Consider the following 15,768-nt stretch of genomic DNA (forward strand, 5'->3'; position numbering starts at 1 on the left):
TACTTTATTCATTTTTAAATTAGATTGAAGAACTTGACTCAAAGCATAGATAGTACTCAGAACACTGTTTAATAGCCCAAGCAATTGTCTCATTACTACTAATAAACCCTAAGCCGTAACAAAGGGCTCCAAATGTGGCTTCCGCAATGCACACCAAAAGTACAAACAGGGACACCATCCATGCGCAACATGGCACTGTTAATACTTTGATATTTTTCAGCTGTTGATAGAATCAGCCTCTCTGAGAGCTACCATAGAGTTCGGGAAACCTGACTACCAGCCGGCCTCAGAACCATAAAACTGAGTTTTAGAGCTGTACCCTCATTAGGAGATAATAGAATGAGTTGCCTAGTCATAAAAACAGAGACACAAGCAAAACCCATGCATTGAGTCAAGAAGATCCAGCATTCAACATCCTAAACTGGAAACAATGTATTAAAAATACATCTGCGCCAGCCTAATAGATGAAGAAGGGGTGCGAGGCTGGTTAACAGATAGAAACTGTTTACCCCTTAAGTCTTTGCCAAGGAGGCCTTCAACAAGACAGTAGTTGGGTGCATTTAACATCTGCCCAAGATGAGTATTTTTATCGAGACACCATCTCTAGCCTTTACTCAACCAAGAGTCCCAAGGCAGGGGGTGTTTTAAATCGGAGTTGGCATCTCCTAGCCTTTGCCTTAAAAGGCGTATCCTACAAGTCAGCTTGACATGAAGGAGATTGTTCTGTTTTACATGTTACCAGTAGCAGGATAACCCGATCTGACAGTATATATATATATATATATATATAACTATCAATGCATGTTTAGATACATCTCTGACATCAAACTGAAATAGCCTGCTACAAATGGGGGCTTCAGTAAATACATCGACTATACTATAGCCTGTTGCTGCAAAGGAGTGCTGCTACATTGACTAAGGGTTTGGCATGGAGCAGCAATCTTCCCTTTTATTATTTTTCATTTTCTCTTCTCTTTATTATTCTTTATTTTCTTTTATTTCTTCTTTTTCTCAAAATGCTATAAAGGTAGGAAAAACTAGTAACAATTTGTTATCTTTATACACTATAGTGTATGTATGTATATATATATATATATATATATATATATATATATATATATATATATATATATATATATATATATATATATATGTATGTATATATATATATATTAGGGTGGTGCTAAAAACAACTTATTTTAAAATGTCAGCTGACAACCCCTAAATGTGTTTTATATAATAAAATAATACTGGATTTAAAAAATTTTTGAATAAAATATTTTTACGGGTGCCACAAGGCCCTTATACATCAAACAGGTTCCTAATATTATAAAAAAAAAGTTTTTCAAAAGTATGTCATGTTGGGTCTCAAAAGAAGCAAAATTTTATAAAAATTTCAAAAATAACAATTATTTTTAAAAAAAATTGTTATTTTATAGTTTATTGCAAAAAAAATTACCTTTAAAACTAACAATCAAAAATTTTTATTTTTTTTATTTATAATTCAAAAAAAATATTAAATAATTTTTTTTTTATAAAATATTTTTTATTTTTAGATTTTTTATAAAATTTTGCTTCTTTTGAGACCCAACATGATATACTTTTGAAAAACTTTTTTATTTATAATATTAGGAACCTGTTTGATGTATAAGGGCCTTGTGGCACCCGAAATATTTTTTATTCAAAAAATTTTTTAAATCCAGTATTATTTTATTATATAAAACACATTTAGGGGTTGTCAGCTGACATTTTTAAAATAAGTTGTTTTTACCACCACCCTAATATATATATATATATATATATATATATATATATATATATATATATATATATATATATATATATAACACATATGTATTTATATGTGTACACAATTTAAATATTATCTTAATATGTTTTTTTATAGGTTATTAAACAAACATTTTTTTATATGAATTAAACTCTTATAGTGTTTTTATGATATTTAATGGAATATTGATATCCTTTGTTGCCAAGCATGTAAAAAATTAAAACTGCATTCCATTTTTGTTTTTTTTTAATTATATTTTTATATGAAATAAACTCATTGTATATGTCTATCAATTTATTAATTTTTTAATTAAATTTTAATTATTTGCTCTGTTTTTTATTTATCTTTAGTTATTTGACATGATGTGTGGACATTTAGGTGGAAGGGCTGCAGAGGCAATTACTTTTGGTCGCATAACAACTGGTAATCATTTATGAACTTGAATTAAGTTTTGTTTAATATTTTTATATTTTTATAATTACTATATTGTATATATTTTATTTATAGTTACTATTTTGTACATATTTTATTGCATACTATTATTACTAGAATATATTAGATCATGCTAGTGTATAAAATTAGAAAAATAATAGAATGGAGACTAAGTGTTTTTTAATTTAAAAGGATAATTAAGGTATGATATTTACAAGATGAATATCTCTTTTAGCATGTCTTAAGTTATCTAATTGGATATATTTACTTTGTCTTTTTTTTCTTTTCTTTTTTATCTTACTTATTCATATTTCTTGTTTATTAAAAGGAGCTGAGGATGATCTAAAGTTAGAAACTAAAATGGCTTATCAGCAGGTTTATTACTTTTATTATAATTTTATTATCTACTATTGCTTATACTAAAAATTCAGTTACTTAAAATATGGGTAGTTTGTTAACTTTTATAAAGAACAATAATGCTGTTCAATTTTTTTTTCATTATTTTATATAAGCATTGCAAGGATATCCCTGACTAAACAATTTTTTTCTTTAATTTAATGTTTTTTATGTATTTATGTTTCATTATTATTTTTTATTGTAATTTATAGCTGTATGGTAGTTTTTGTTTTGTTTTGTTTTTTGCAGATTGTAACATTTGGTATGAATGAGCGTATTGGACCTATATCCTTTAGAATGAAAAACAGTGAGGAATTTTCACGCAAACCATACAGTGATGCTTTGGCACGCATAATAGATGAGGTATTATAAATATGGCTGGTATTACCATTGTTACGCTCATATATTAATAGTTTAATATTTAATTTTATTAGTACTAATTAATACATTATAAAGTGATGAATAATAATTATGATAATTAATAATTATTTATCTTTTTTGTAAATCATTTTAATTCTTATGGATGATTTTACTTTTTTAATTATGATTCTGATTTTAATTCTGATTTTATTCAATTTTAAGTCTATTTTAATAAATCAAAACAGTTTAAGAAAATTTTGTACACTGATGATTATGCTCATTATTTTGATAATGATCATGATTAGGATAATGATCATGATTAGGATTATAATAGTTGTGACATCATTTGTTGTCACCTTTGTTTCTGATGATCTCATTTTACTTTTATTTGCATTTTCTGAATTTTTATCTTTAAATTAAAAAATTTGGTTTTTAAATTCAGAATATGACATTTTCTAAAAAATGAGTTATAGAAAAGTTTTTGCAAAAAACCTGATAATCAGTCGTGATCTGGTAATCAGGTGGTACAATATATCAAATGTTTCAATTAAAAAATATTTTCTAGAGTTCCATTAAAATTAGAATTGCTTTTTCTCTTAAACAAAGTTGCAATTGGTTTTTGCTGCCTAAAATTATTTTAGAAAGGTATGATATGAATAGATTCAAATACTAAACTGCGTCACTGAAAACATCACAAACAAACTGCGTCACTGAAAACATCACAAACAAACTGCGTCACTGAAAACATCTTTTACACTTGCCCAAAAATGTTTCATCACTTGATAGAAAAATTTTTATATCTCAATGGTGTGGAAGAAAGTAGTTAGTGCATTTTTGCAGAGTATGCCGACTTTTCCATTCATATTATTCACCCACATAGATTTTAATCCACATATTCATCCAAATAAATGTTGATCCACATATTCATCCATTTAAATGTTGATCCACATATTCATTCAATTAAATGTTGATTCACATATTCATCCACATAAATGTTGAACCACATATTCATCCACATAAATGTTGAACCACATATTCATCCAAATAAATGTTGAACCACATATTCATCCACTAGACTAACCAGTAATTATTAGACTCAGGAGAAATAACTTTCATACCTCCCAGAATCCCATAGACTGCAAAGGAGGCATAATTTTCAGCATAGAAATGAAAGTCAAGAGCCTTCACAAAGAAAATCATGAAAAAAAAATTGAGCTTTAAGGTAGTTGTATGAAGTGCAATAGTAGGGTGCATCATAGTAGGGTGCATCTGATGTAGAAGAAGCAAGAGATAAAGGTTTAGTGAGATCATAACATGGTTTGGACCACCTAAAGGAGAGAAAAGCAAAACTGAGCACATGCTAGGTTCAGAGACAAGATAGTAATCTTAAGATACTCTTAATCTCAGAGCAAAGGTAGGTGAGGTAATTTGGAAAACAAGTAAAAAAATTCATCTGAATAAGAGATTGAAAAATACAAAAAATGAGCTTTAAAGCCACCAGGGTTGGCGGACAAGAGTTTAACCACTCGGTGTGATTTCACACTGTGTTCAAATTATAGCAATATTGTCTGAGAGACGAAGAAATAGAGCTTCACCATTTTGATCAGAAGCAACATCTATAAGAAGAAAAAAAGAAGATGATTAAATAAAAATTAAAGAGTATTCAGGATTTGAACTGATAAGGGAATCATTATGTAAGTGTATGCTCAGACCTGAGTATAGATCCAAGTATGTGACTATTAGAGTCTTTGCTATAAAGAGCAAGTAAGTCTGGTGAATTTTGCAAAAGGTAAGTTTCAACAAACAAAAAGTTACTTTGAAGGTCACAAATATTTTTAAAGGGTTAAAACAGTTTGGTGGAAATAATTTTTAGGAACTTTATTTTTTGGTTTAATAGAAAACTTGGCGCAATCAGAGCATGACACCCTAAACACCTAATACTAAGAGACGCCCTAAACAATAAGCTATGCAGTTGCCTCCTACCTTCTAATCAACTCAAGTGGCTTTGATAAACCACACCAAAAATACCAACATATATCTTCCACAAACAACACGAGACTGTTATTTTAATATTTTACAGCTGTTGATGTATCAGCTTTTCTGAGAGCTAACACAGAGTTTGGAAATCTTACTACTAGTCGGCTTCAGAATTAAACTAAGTATTAAAGCTGTATCCTCATTTAATAGGAGGTACCTATGAGTTGCATAGTTGCTATCAAGGAGATGGAAGCAAATATCCATGAGCAGAGTTAAGAAGAACTCTGCTACCTAAAATGATAAACTCCAGCGTTTATCATTTTAGGTAGGAAATATTGAAACACAAATTTACATCTATCCCAGCCTAATAATATAAAAAGGGCTTTATACTTAACCCTTTATTTTTTCCTGTAAGTTCTATTACATAATGTTTACAAATATAAAAAATGCATCCAAAATATTTCAAACCGCGTCTAAAATGTTTCAAACCTTACAAATACTTTACTTTGCCCAATTTATGCTTTGTATATTTACCAGTTAATTACTTTTAATTATACCATAACCTATAACATTAACACCGTTGTTTACATATCACTAATAACTTAAACACCATTATCAACATTATCACTAATAACCTTAACACCTTTATTAACATTAGCAATAATTACAATAACACAACTAACTGTTGATTTGCTTGTTGGACTTTAAAAATTAATCTACTGAAAACTGGGTACCTAGGAAATAATAATGTGAAATAATTACAAAAATATAATAAAAATAAAAAATGACTTAAGAAAATTTGAAATTAATGCAAATAAATATAGTACAAAAATGTGAAAAATTTATATTAACAAATACCAACAAAAAAAAGTTATTGAAATTATTATAGAAAGTAAAGAAGTTAAACCATTTCATTTAAAGAAAGAAATAAGGAATCTAACTTTTTTAAGATCAACAATGGTCAGCTAGATCAATGAAGACAGTGAAAACGATTTAAATTCGAAGCTGGAAAAGTGAGAGTAATTCTTCACAAGAAAATTAATTTATAACTAAAAAATATTTTTTTATTTGTAATTATAATTATTAAAATTTAGCTAATATTTATCCTTGACTATATAGTTAAAAGATAAACAAATCTACAGGGTGGATGCTCGAAATCCGGACTTTTTTGACACAAAATAAAAATTACAATAAAAGTATTAGTTTCAAAGCTATATTTCTGAAATTTTAAACAGTAATGTACACATATAAGAGCTTTCATTTCACTCAATCCAGCTGCCTTTAGCTTAATACGCTTCATGAACCTGGAGCAGGCGTGCTCCACCCCACGGCTGAACATGTTGGCAGCTGCAGTATTAATTGCTCGCTTTAGAGATTTAACAGTGTTGCGACTTGATTTATTGGTCTCACGTTCCTAAGTACCCCAGACATAATAGTCCAATGGATTGAGATCTTGTGATTTTGGAGGCCAAAAGTGCTTCGACCAGAACATAGGGAGATTCTCTTCAAGCCAACCCTGTACCAAATTGGAGGTATGAGCAGGAGCTGAGTCTTGCTGAAACACATATGGCCTACAATTGGAACACTTGTCAATCCAAGGTTCACCACCTTAATGAGAAGGTCCAAGTAGACTTCTTTGTTGACATTTTGGCCCTAAAGGAAGAAGTGTGGTGGCATGACATGGCCTTTGCTGGAAACAGACATAAAGACATAGACAGAGGCTGGAAATTTTGTCTGACCAATCACTGGGACATCTTCTGGGTATTGAGCCAACCATCTGTCATTTCTTCAGTTCACTTTGGCATCCACAGTAAAAATTTTCTCATCGCTGAAAAAACGAAGTTTACCGGCAGCTTCATGTTTTATTGATGCTAAAAGAACGAAACACTTAGCCACTCTCTTCTCCTTCATTGAAGCAGACAGCATCTGCCTGACTTTCAGGACATAGGACTTGTACCTAAGGTCATCACAGATCACTCTTCTCTTGGTGTAATGAGACACATTCATATCTTTGCTCATTTTCCTGATGGAGGTGCTGGGGTTTTTGTTGATCGACTTCTGTACTCTGCTGATGAAGGCCTTATTCCTGATTGGTTTGTGAGCAGTCTTTTCTTTTCTGTTGACAGACTCTGCACCATCATTAAACCTCTTTGCAATATCATAAACTGTGCTTTTTGGGAAGCCAAACCATTTTATAATCTCTGGGACAGAGTGCCCGGCGCGGAGTGACTCAACCACTGCAACTCTACGGTCATATTCCTTTGACATGATGTGCTAAATTTGCAATTTTTATTTTTTTTTCCCGAGAGTACAATGTTTGTTTTGATTAATGTTTGAATTTCGCAACATAGAATTTAAAAACAAAAAAAATGTCGGCAAATTTAAAATTGTTCGGATTTCCAGCATCCACCCTGTATTGTATTAAACTATTATAAAATTTAAAATTAAAAAAATGCGATATCTTTAAGGTCATTCACGGAAAACTACCGTTAATAACTTTTATAGGAACGGGTTTTAACGAAAGTAATTTTTTTAACGCAACGAAAATTAACGGTTTTTAACGGACCGCCAAACGCCCATGCTATGATCATAGTTTGATTTAATTATGTATTTAACTTTAGGAAGCTCGTTCACTTGTTTCAAAAGCATTAGACGTTACTAATAAAGTTATAACAGAAAATAAAATCAAACTTGACAAGGTTCATTTGTAATATATTTTATATATTTGTTATTAGGTTTATATATCTTTTATATATTTATTTATATATCTTTTATATTTTACTCTTTTCTTAACTTTTTTTGTTATCTAAAATGTATGTCTATTAATTTTAGCTTGCCAGCGAATTATTAGAAAAAGAAGTTATTAATCACGATTCATTAATTCAAATTATTGGTCCCCCGCCATTTGGTGACAAACGTGAAACTTTTTATAAAAAAACTTTTTAATCTACATGACAAAAAAACATGAAAATGAGTCTAAAATAAGATATGTTTTGAGCAAAACACACCATGTTTTTTATTTCATTAACTAAAGAGTTTGATACGATGTAAAGTATTCAATTTGTTTCAGTTCTTCATAACATATGTCCTACATCTTATATATTTATTTATTGTAAAATTTGTATAGATAATTGGTTTGTTTTGAAGATTTTTGGAAGCTATTCTAGATCTTTGTAGCCAATTTGTTTAAAAGCTTTATTTTGATCTCTGCTCCCACCTCTATCGCATTAACGTATTTGTTGTTGCAAATTATATTACATAATAAAGTTTAATATTTTTATACATAAAAATATTAGATTTTATTAATAACAGTGCATTTATTATGCTTTATGTTCAACATTTTACATTATTATGCATACATTTATGTTCAAAAGCATGGAGACAGAAAACAAACAAAATATGGTATGGTATACTAATATAATTGGAATGGAAAAGACCAGAAACTCAGTAATTGTAAAAAATAGTATTAAAAGCTGCTGTATCTTAAACCCAGAATGAAGCGTTAACTTCAAGATTAGATGTGCTGTGATAACACCGTTAGGTTTTGTGGAGCACCTTTATAATTTAAAAAAAAATCTAATAGGCAGCATGCAAGTAAATCTGTTAAAACTGGAAGCAGTCATATTCAAGTTGCTCAAAACATCGAGGTGAACGGACGCGTTTTGCTTAGCAGAGAAAAATATATATATATATTTTTTTTTCCGTTTTTTTTATTATTATTATTTCTTCGCTTGGTGGATTAAAAAGGTTTATTTTTTATAATGAATAAATTGAGAGTTATCAACAGAATCTTGCATTAATGACGATAAAGAAGTTTCAATAAGTATTGTTCGAGAAATATTCAAAGAAATGTTTCAAAAAACAGCAAAATGACTTTCTTAAACTTATCAGCGGAACCTAAAATTATCTAGCGACATAATTGATGGCTTGAATGCAGAATTATTATCAAAAAAAGAATCGTATAAAACTCTGTTTAATGAAAACGAATCAAGGAAAGTAGAACTTGAAAAATGTCAACGAACGATTTAAAAAATATGAATGTGTTCAAAGAGATATTCGAAGAGAAAAGTGAGTTTTTCCCACGATATTCAAGAAAAGAAAGTTCATGACCTAGAGGAAAAAATTCACAACAAAACAGAAATCGGTCAAACAGAAAAATAAAATTAGACAATTAGAAGACAGGCAAAGAAGAAACAATCTACGACTTGATGGACTTAAAGAGAACGAAATTGGAAAGCTGGGGAGGAAACCGAATTAAAAGTTTTTAAAGTATTTGAAAACATAAAAGGAGTTACTGTTGAACGGGCACAAGTAAACAGGAAAGATAAGTTTAAAAATCCGAGAACTATTGTAATGAAGTTATTAAATTTAAATATTTTCATTTATAATTATTTACCGTTAAATTCGTATAAGCACATGTGGTCCCTAAAATATAAAAATATGCGCTCCTTAAAATGTAACCATATGTGATCCCTAAAATATAAACATATATGGCCCTTAGAATATAAGATTTTAAGTTTATGTTTTAATCTGCTATTAAATAAATAATTTTGCTCTTAACCTATTATCTAATAAAAAATAATGGTAAAGTAAAAAACTGGTAAGATATGAGAGTTTATATCAATAAAGTCAAAAAAAAAGTCAAAAAAGAAAGATTTATTTTTAAACTGAAATTTTTTCAATTATACATTAATTAACTTTACAGTTTTTTTACTCATGCCTAATAAACATCGTGTCTTCTACAACGATATTGCACTTCGAGGTACTTGTAAGTTCCTACGCAGGGATCACCAAAAACTCCATTGGAAGCATGAACAACGCACGAGGTTTTTGTTGCACAACTTTTGTTAACAATCTCAATTGATATTTTCTGATTGTTACAATTTTTATTTGTGTCTTGTGCACCGGGGCAAATACCAGACAATGTTCTACCGTAATTTGCATTGACTATTTCAATTGTTCCGTGGCCGTTGCAATCAATTTTTAGATCGCTGTTTTCACACGCCCGAGCAATATGAACTTGTGGTTTACCTTATATATAAATAATTTTGTTTTGTAATGATCTTATATAAAAACATTTGAGTGCATTTAAGGGTTTAAAAATTTTTTAAAAAATCAAGAAACTTACAATGATAGTGCACTTCGAGGTATTTGTATGTTCCGACGCATGGATCACCAAACACTCCATTGGATGCTTGAACAACACATGAAGACTTGCCTGAACAACTTCCAAGAACAACTTCAAGTGACTTTTTTTGGTTATTACAGTTTATGTTTGTGTCATAGGCACCATGGCAAACACCAGACAATGTTCTACCGTAGTTTGCATGAACCACTTCAATTGTGTCCTGTCCGTTGCAAACAATTTTTAGATCGCTGCCTTCACATGCTCTAGCAATACGAAGTTGTGATTGACCTAAGCATTATTTATACTTTACAACAGATAACACAATAAATTAATAAAACAAAACATTGCAATACAATATTATGGAAACACTTAAAATCAGTTTTTCAGTGTGTAGGCATTTGTCACATCATTAGTCAATTTAATTTGTAAATTGTATTTTTCCTTTGCTAATATTTCAATCGGTAAAGTGTTTTTTATATTTTTTTTAAATCTGATCTAATTATGTAGAATACTTCTTTGATTTAACAGTTAAAAATGTAATTTGTTGTAACAATAAACAGCTTCGAGTAAAATTAATTAATAAACTTTTAGGCTTCTATCTTTTTATTTCTCTGCAAGAGAATAATCGTTTAAAACATTAGTTTTTAAATAAAATTAAGCAATTGTTTAATTAGCATTCCTTGTTAATGTCAAGCTGCAGTAATAAACTAAGGATATGTTGAACTTAAATTAATAAAAAAATCCGAGTAAATTTTAATAAAATTTTTTTGAAAAAATACTCTTAATCTTTAAACAAATGATAAAAATTAAGAACTTTCGGTTTTTGCGTATAAACAAAATTATTAAAATTTGCATCAATTTAAACATGTTTATTTATATATAAATTAACATGTATTTGTAGGGAGGCTGAATAAGCGTGAATTTAATAAGTACGAATTGGTAAAAGTGCGAACCAGGTGCAAAAACTGGCCTAAGTGCAAACTGGCTTAAGTGCGAACTGGCATAAGTGCAATATGGCATAAGTATGCCGAATAAATTTGCAAATATTAACGCAATAGCGCACTTATGCCAATTCGCACTCATGTCAGTTCGCGCTTATGCGAGTTTTTGTAAATGCTGCTCGCTAACACCAGTTCGACTTATGCCAATTTGCACTTATGCCAATGTTTTCAAATTCTTTTGGCGCACTTTTGTCAGTTCGAAACTTATAACAGTTTGCACATGTGCCAGCTTTTGTAACTGATTTGCACTTATGCCAGTTATTTGTTAGTAAGTTGCACTTATGAAATTCGCGCTTTTCATAAGTCAGTATTTGTATGTATTTACAACTTCATCTTCTTCTCTTCGACTCCGCAAGATTATGTCGCTACAATTTGAATATAGAAAAACAGTTTTAATTTGTTAGCAGGACTATGTCGCTGCTATTCAAATACAGAAAAATAGTTTAAATTATTCTCAATAGTATGTACGAGGACCATTACTTAAGAGTTGTTGAATCTTCAAAGAAAAGAACATTCCTATCAATATATGAAAGATTATATTATGTAAAAAATAATCATCTAGTCAATTTTTATACAGGTTTGCCATCATTGGTAGTTTTTGATTATTTTATTCAGAGACTACATCAGTACACATATGATAGATTCAACGGTATCTCTAACAAAAGAACAAGAATTCCTGTTATGTCTAATCAAAATTAAAATGGATAACCAATTCCTATACATTGCAAATCAATTAGAAGTTTCAGTAGCAGCAGTGCACAGAAGCTTTCACAGAACTTTAGACATTCTTGTTGTAAGGTTGTCATTTTTAGTTAAATGGCCTAGAAGAGAAGAACTTAGCCAAACAATGCAATTGTGCTTCAAAGAGTTTGACGACAAAGTTGTTGTTATTGTGGACTGGTTTGAGGTTTCTGCGGAGAAACCTTATGGAGCTGCTAATCAGATTCACATTTACTCGCAATATAAACATAACCAGACAGTGAAATTTTTGATAGGTACCACACCCCAAAGCACCGTCAGCTTTATTTCAGAAGGTTGGGGTGGAAGATCATCTGACAAGCATATTATTGAAGAAAGTGGTCTGCATATTAATAAATTGCCAGAAGATATTGTGATTGCAGATAGAGGATTTAAAATAAATGAGGAAGTCCAGTTTTACAGAGCAAAACTTGCCATTCCTGATTTTACTCAGGAAAAAAAACGACTCCACCCAATAGAAATAGAAAATACTAGAAAGATTGCCTCTGTTAGAATACGCGTAGAGAGAATAATTGGACTGGTAAAAAGAAAGTTTGCCATATTACAATGCCATTTTTGCCATCTACCATTCCATTGGATTTCTTAAAAAAAAAGAAGGCTGATCAGGAACCTAAAATTGTGAAAGTGTGTTGCTGTTTGGTGAATTTACATCCTTCAATAATACCATTTGGTTAATTAGCATACAGAAAGTTTCAAACACAATCTTATTATGTATTCATTTTTATTTATGTACAGAAGTAATTTATTTTAATGTAAACAAAAAGTTTTAAAAAAGTTTTACAATAATATGAGTATAGTGTGAACTGTCATTTTTAAAATTATTTTAATACATAAAGGAAAATTAACTTTTTAAAACAAAGTTTATCAATAAAATATTTGTTGTAACACATCAGCACTAGTTTTTTGTTTTTTATTTGTTATCATAATGTCCTTGTATATTAAAACAAGAAATATAGCAAACATTTTTTTTTTCACTGAGGATTGTTTATAGTCGTTAAGGGGTAAACATGGCCGCCTTGAGTCTGCGTATCACAAGAGTAAAAACAATCAATAGTCTATTTATTTTTTTAAATCTAATTATAACTATTAATCCAATTGGTACATCTGCCAGCATCTTAAAAAGTCATAACCTAATATGTTGAGTTATTCAATTAAGACTTTTTAGCGATAATCATCGAGGACTATTTATCAATGATGATGCCGTTGACTGTTGCAACACCTAGCTCAACACAGGATTACAAAACCAATACAACTGCAGCTTTTAATTGTTTGTGCACTCGTATATTTACAACTATACGATCTAAGCGTAACTACAAACAGGACGTATTCTACAGAAATATAAGCTAAACTTTTTTAATGGCTTTAATTTAATGAACTTGATTCAAGTAACACCATTTATGCTTATAAATCCGAAACACTCAAAGTTTAAATCAATAATGGTTTTAATACCTATTATGTCATTTATCTCAAACACGCGGTCGAATCTACAGACTACCAGACATTCCGCCAAATTTTGGCATACAACAGCTCTATTTTCAAGATGTCCTCTAAGAAAGAACTGACGAGTTCCATCATGTGCAATGTACAAAAGATAAAAGAGCATTGCATAGAGATCTAAACAGCTGACCTTCATATCAGAGCTTACTATCGAGCATTTCTATTTTAAATATGTATGTTTTTTTACCACTTTATAACTTTGTGTGTTAATGTCACAATAGTTTTGAAAACTATACAATGACTTTTCTAAAAGCTATAATCGAGCTAGAAACAATTGATGGCTGTTATGTCTCATAGAAACCATATTAAATATGAGTTAAAGAAATATAGCTTGTGAGTATTTCACTTGAAATACTCACAAGCAATTTATTATCATAAAACGAATACAAGAACTTGATAAGTTTGTAATTTCCGTGCGTGACTTGCGTGAGTGATAATGTATGAACTGCATTTAAAAGATTGCTTATATATGGTTAAAAGGATATATAAAATATTGCTTAAAAAATAGATATACAGCTAAAACTTATACTTTTCAAGTAAAGTTTATTTATGTAGAAATTAATGTTTCCGTTATTCTATTCCGTGCGTGATTTCGCTTCAAACTCAATTTATTCTTTGATAACATTACTAATGCTTGCAATTCTTTGTTTTTAAAATATTTATATAGATTAGAATTAAATGAGAGTAAACTGGAGCTAGTTTTATTATAATAAAAATAAACGACAAAACATTTACAAGTTTCTGTGCGCGTAGTTTTGGAAATGCCCTACCCATATTTAAAAAATTATACCAAGGAAGAAGCAAAGATTTTCTTCAAAAAATTTTTCCCAAAACCATTTATCAATTAATTTATCAACTTTTAGGTTTTTTCCTTGTTTTAGTTTACAAGTACTACAGTTATGTTACATTTGCTTTTCGTTTCACTGCTTTGTTTAACTTGTTTAACTGATACTTTCTAAACAAAGATAACCAGCATTTTTAAAGCGTGTTGCAAAGTCTTGAATCTGGAAAAAAGTTGTGAAAGCAAGTGACATTGATGCAACTCCAAATTTGACAAATTTCTTAGAAAAGTAATAATTTTTCTAAAATAACTTATAATCAACTAAAAAAACTAAACTATTTATTTGGATATTTGATACTATTTTATGAATGTTTATTGTAATTGTTTCTGTACTTTCTGTACATAACGTAATATTTACGAAATAATTAAATGTGCTAGAAGTTGAAATTATTACCCTGAAAACGGAGCTAATATACTTTGGTTTTATATATATATATATATATATATATATATATATATATATATATATATATATATATATATATATATATATATATATATATATATATATATATATATATATATATGAATTTATATTAATAATTATATTTTTATATATATTCCCGATAAAAAACAGGGTAGCAACATAGAACAAAGTAAACTTAGTGTTTAAATGAATTTAATGATTATACAATGGCTGAGAGAAAGTTTCTCTTCCATGTCATTTGAAAAAAAAACTTTACTATTAAAAAATGTATACTTACCAGCAGCCGCAGCAGCTCCAATAATTAAAGCAAAAACAATTGCAAGTGGTACTACTCCTTTTGCCATCTTCAAAGTTAGCAATGCAGTTTGTGTAGAACTGACTTTTTAGCTGTTGTTATATACTAAAATGGTTACCATGGTTGTCTTTTGCTCGTCAATTTTAAATTACAATATACAATTAGTTTGTTATTTATATAATTTTTTTGTATCAATATCTATTTTATCTGATTAATGGAATAAAATAAAATAAATTACTCTTCTTTATTGCATAATATTATAACAACGTGACATAATGAAATATTGCATATAATTGTATTGCATGAAATTTGACAGAAAATAATTTTGCTATACTTAACCATTCAATTCTTATTTCAATGCGGAAATAGAATTGAATTTGTCTGTTCGATAAAAAAATATTTGAATATGCATTTTTGTAGTGGAAAGAAACGACTCGGACATAATCGATTAAAACTTCCTCAACTAAAAGAAATAAAAATATTAACTACAATTATAGAATGTTATATTATAAACAATTTTTTTTTTTAATACTTTATAATATTATTTTTTATTGCTTTTCAGAAAGTTATATTTTATGTTCTTTCAAAAAAATATTTGTTAAGTTATTTTAATTTAGAAAGGTAGTATAAAGTAGGCAATTAACAGGGTGAAAATAACAGGGTGAAAATAATAGGGTGAAAATAACAAGGTGAAATTAACAGGGTGATTTGGTTTTCTTAAAGATACGTATCACAAAACTGCTATAAGATGTTTAAGTCAAAGCTAGTCTATATTAAAATCAATTTAGCAAAACGTTTGTTGCAAACAATATGGTTTTTTAATAAAAAATAAAAAGTTATTGGCTATTCCACGTTGTTACACGATG

General features: G+C 29.0%; 2 protein-coding genes across 2 annotated transcripts in view; one reads left to right on the plus strand and one right to left on the minus strand.

Moving 5' to 3' along the window:
* LOC136087639 (mitochondrial inner membrane m-AAA protease component paraplegin-like) overlaps positions 1–8,135 on the plus strand; it is a 37,079-nt gene extending 28,944 nt beyond the window's left edge. The window contains 5 exon segments of the mRNA XM_065811063.1: positions 2,140–2,212; positions 2,550–2,596; positions 2,867–2,980; positions 7,576–7,653; positions 7,787–8,135. Coding sequence (XP_065667135.1) covers positions 2,140–2,212; positions 2,550–2,596; positions 2,867–2,980; positions 7,576–7,653; positions 7,787–7,900 — 426 coding nt within the window. The 3' untranslated portion in view covers positions 7,901–8,135.
* Positions 8,136–9,609: 1,474 nt separating this feature from the next.
* LOC136087638 (L-rhamnose-binding lectin CSL3-like) lies at positions 9,610–15,365 on the minus strand. Its single transcript, XM_065811062.1, has 3 exons — positions 14,885–15,365; positions 10,083–10,370; positions 9,610–9,985 (listed from the first exon to the last, which is right to left on the minus strand). Exons 1-3 carry the CDS (start codon positions 14,949–14,951, stop codon positions 9,675–9,677), a joined length of 666 nt encoding a protein of 221 aa, XP_065667134.1. The 5' UTR covers positions 14,952–15,365; the 3' UTR covers positions 9,610–9,674.
* Between the last annotated feature and the right edge of the window lie 403 nt (positions 15,366–15,768).

The sequence above is a fragment of the Hydra vulgaris genome, chromosome 11 (genome assembly GCF_038396675.1).
Source record: "Hydra vulgaris chromosome 11, alternate assembly HydraT2T_AEP".
In the NCBI taxonomy this organism is placed as follows: domain Eukaryota; kingdom Metazoa; phylum Cnidaria; class Hydrozoa; order Anthoathecata; family Hydridae; genus Hydra; species Hydra vulgaris.

Bases quoted from the DNA above. Each gene is read 5' to 3' on its own strand.
- LOC136087638 (XM_065811062.1), bottom strand. From the start codon at position 14,951: ATGGCAAAAGGAGTAGTACCACTTGCAATTGTTTTTGCTTTAATTATT. The intron at 10,371-14,884 runs GTAAGTATACAT...AATAATGCTTAG, and splicing joins TGGAGCTGCTGCGGCTGCTG to GTCAATCACAACTTCGTATT. The intron at 9,986-10,082 runs GTAAGTTTCTTG...TTTATATATAAG, and splicing joins CCTCGAAGTGCACTATCATT to GTAAACCACAAGTTCATATT.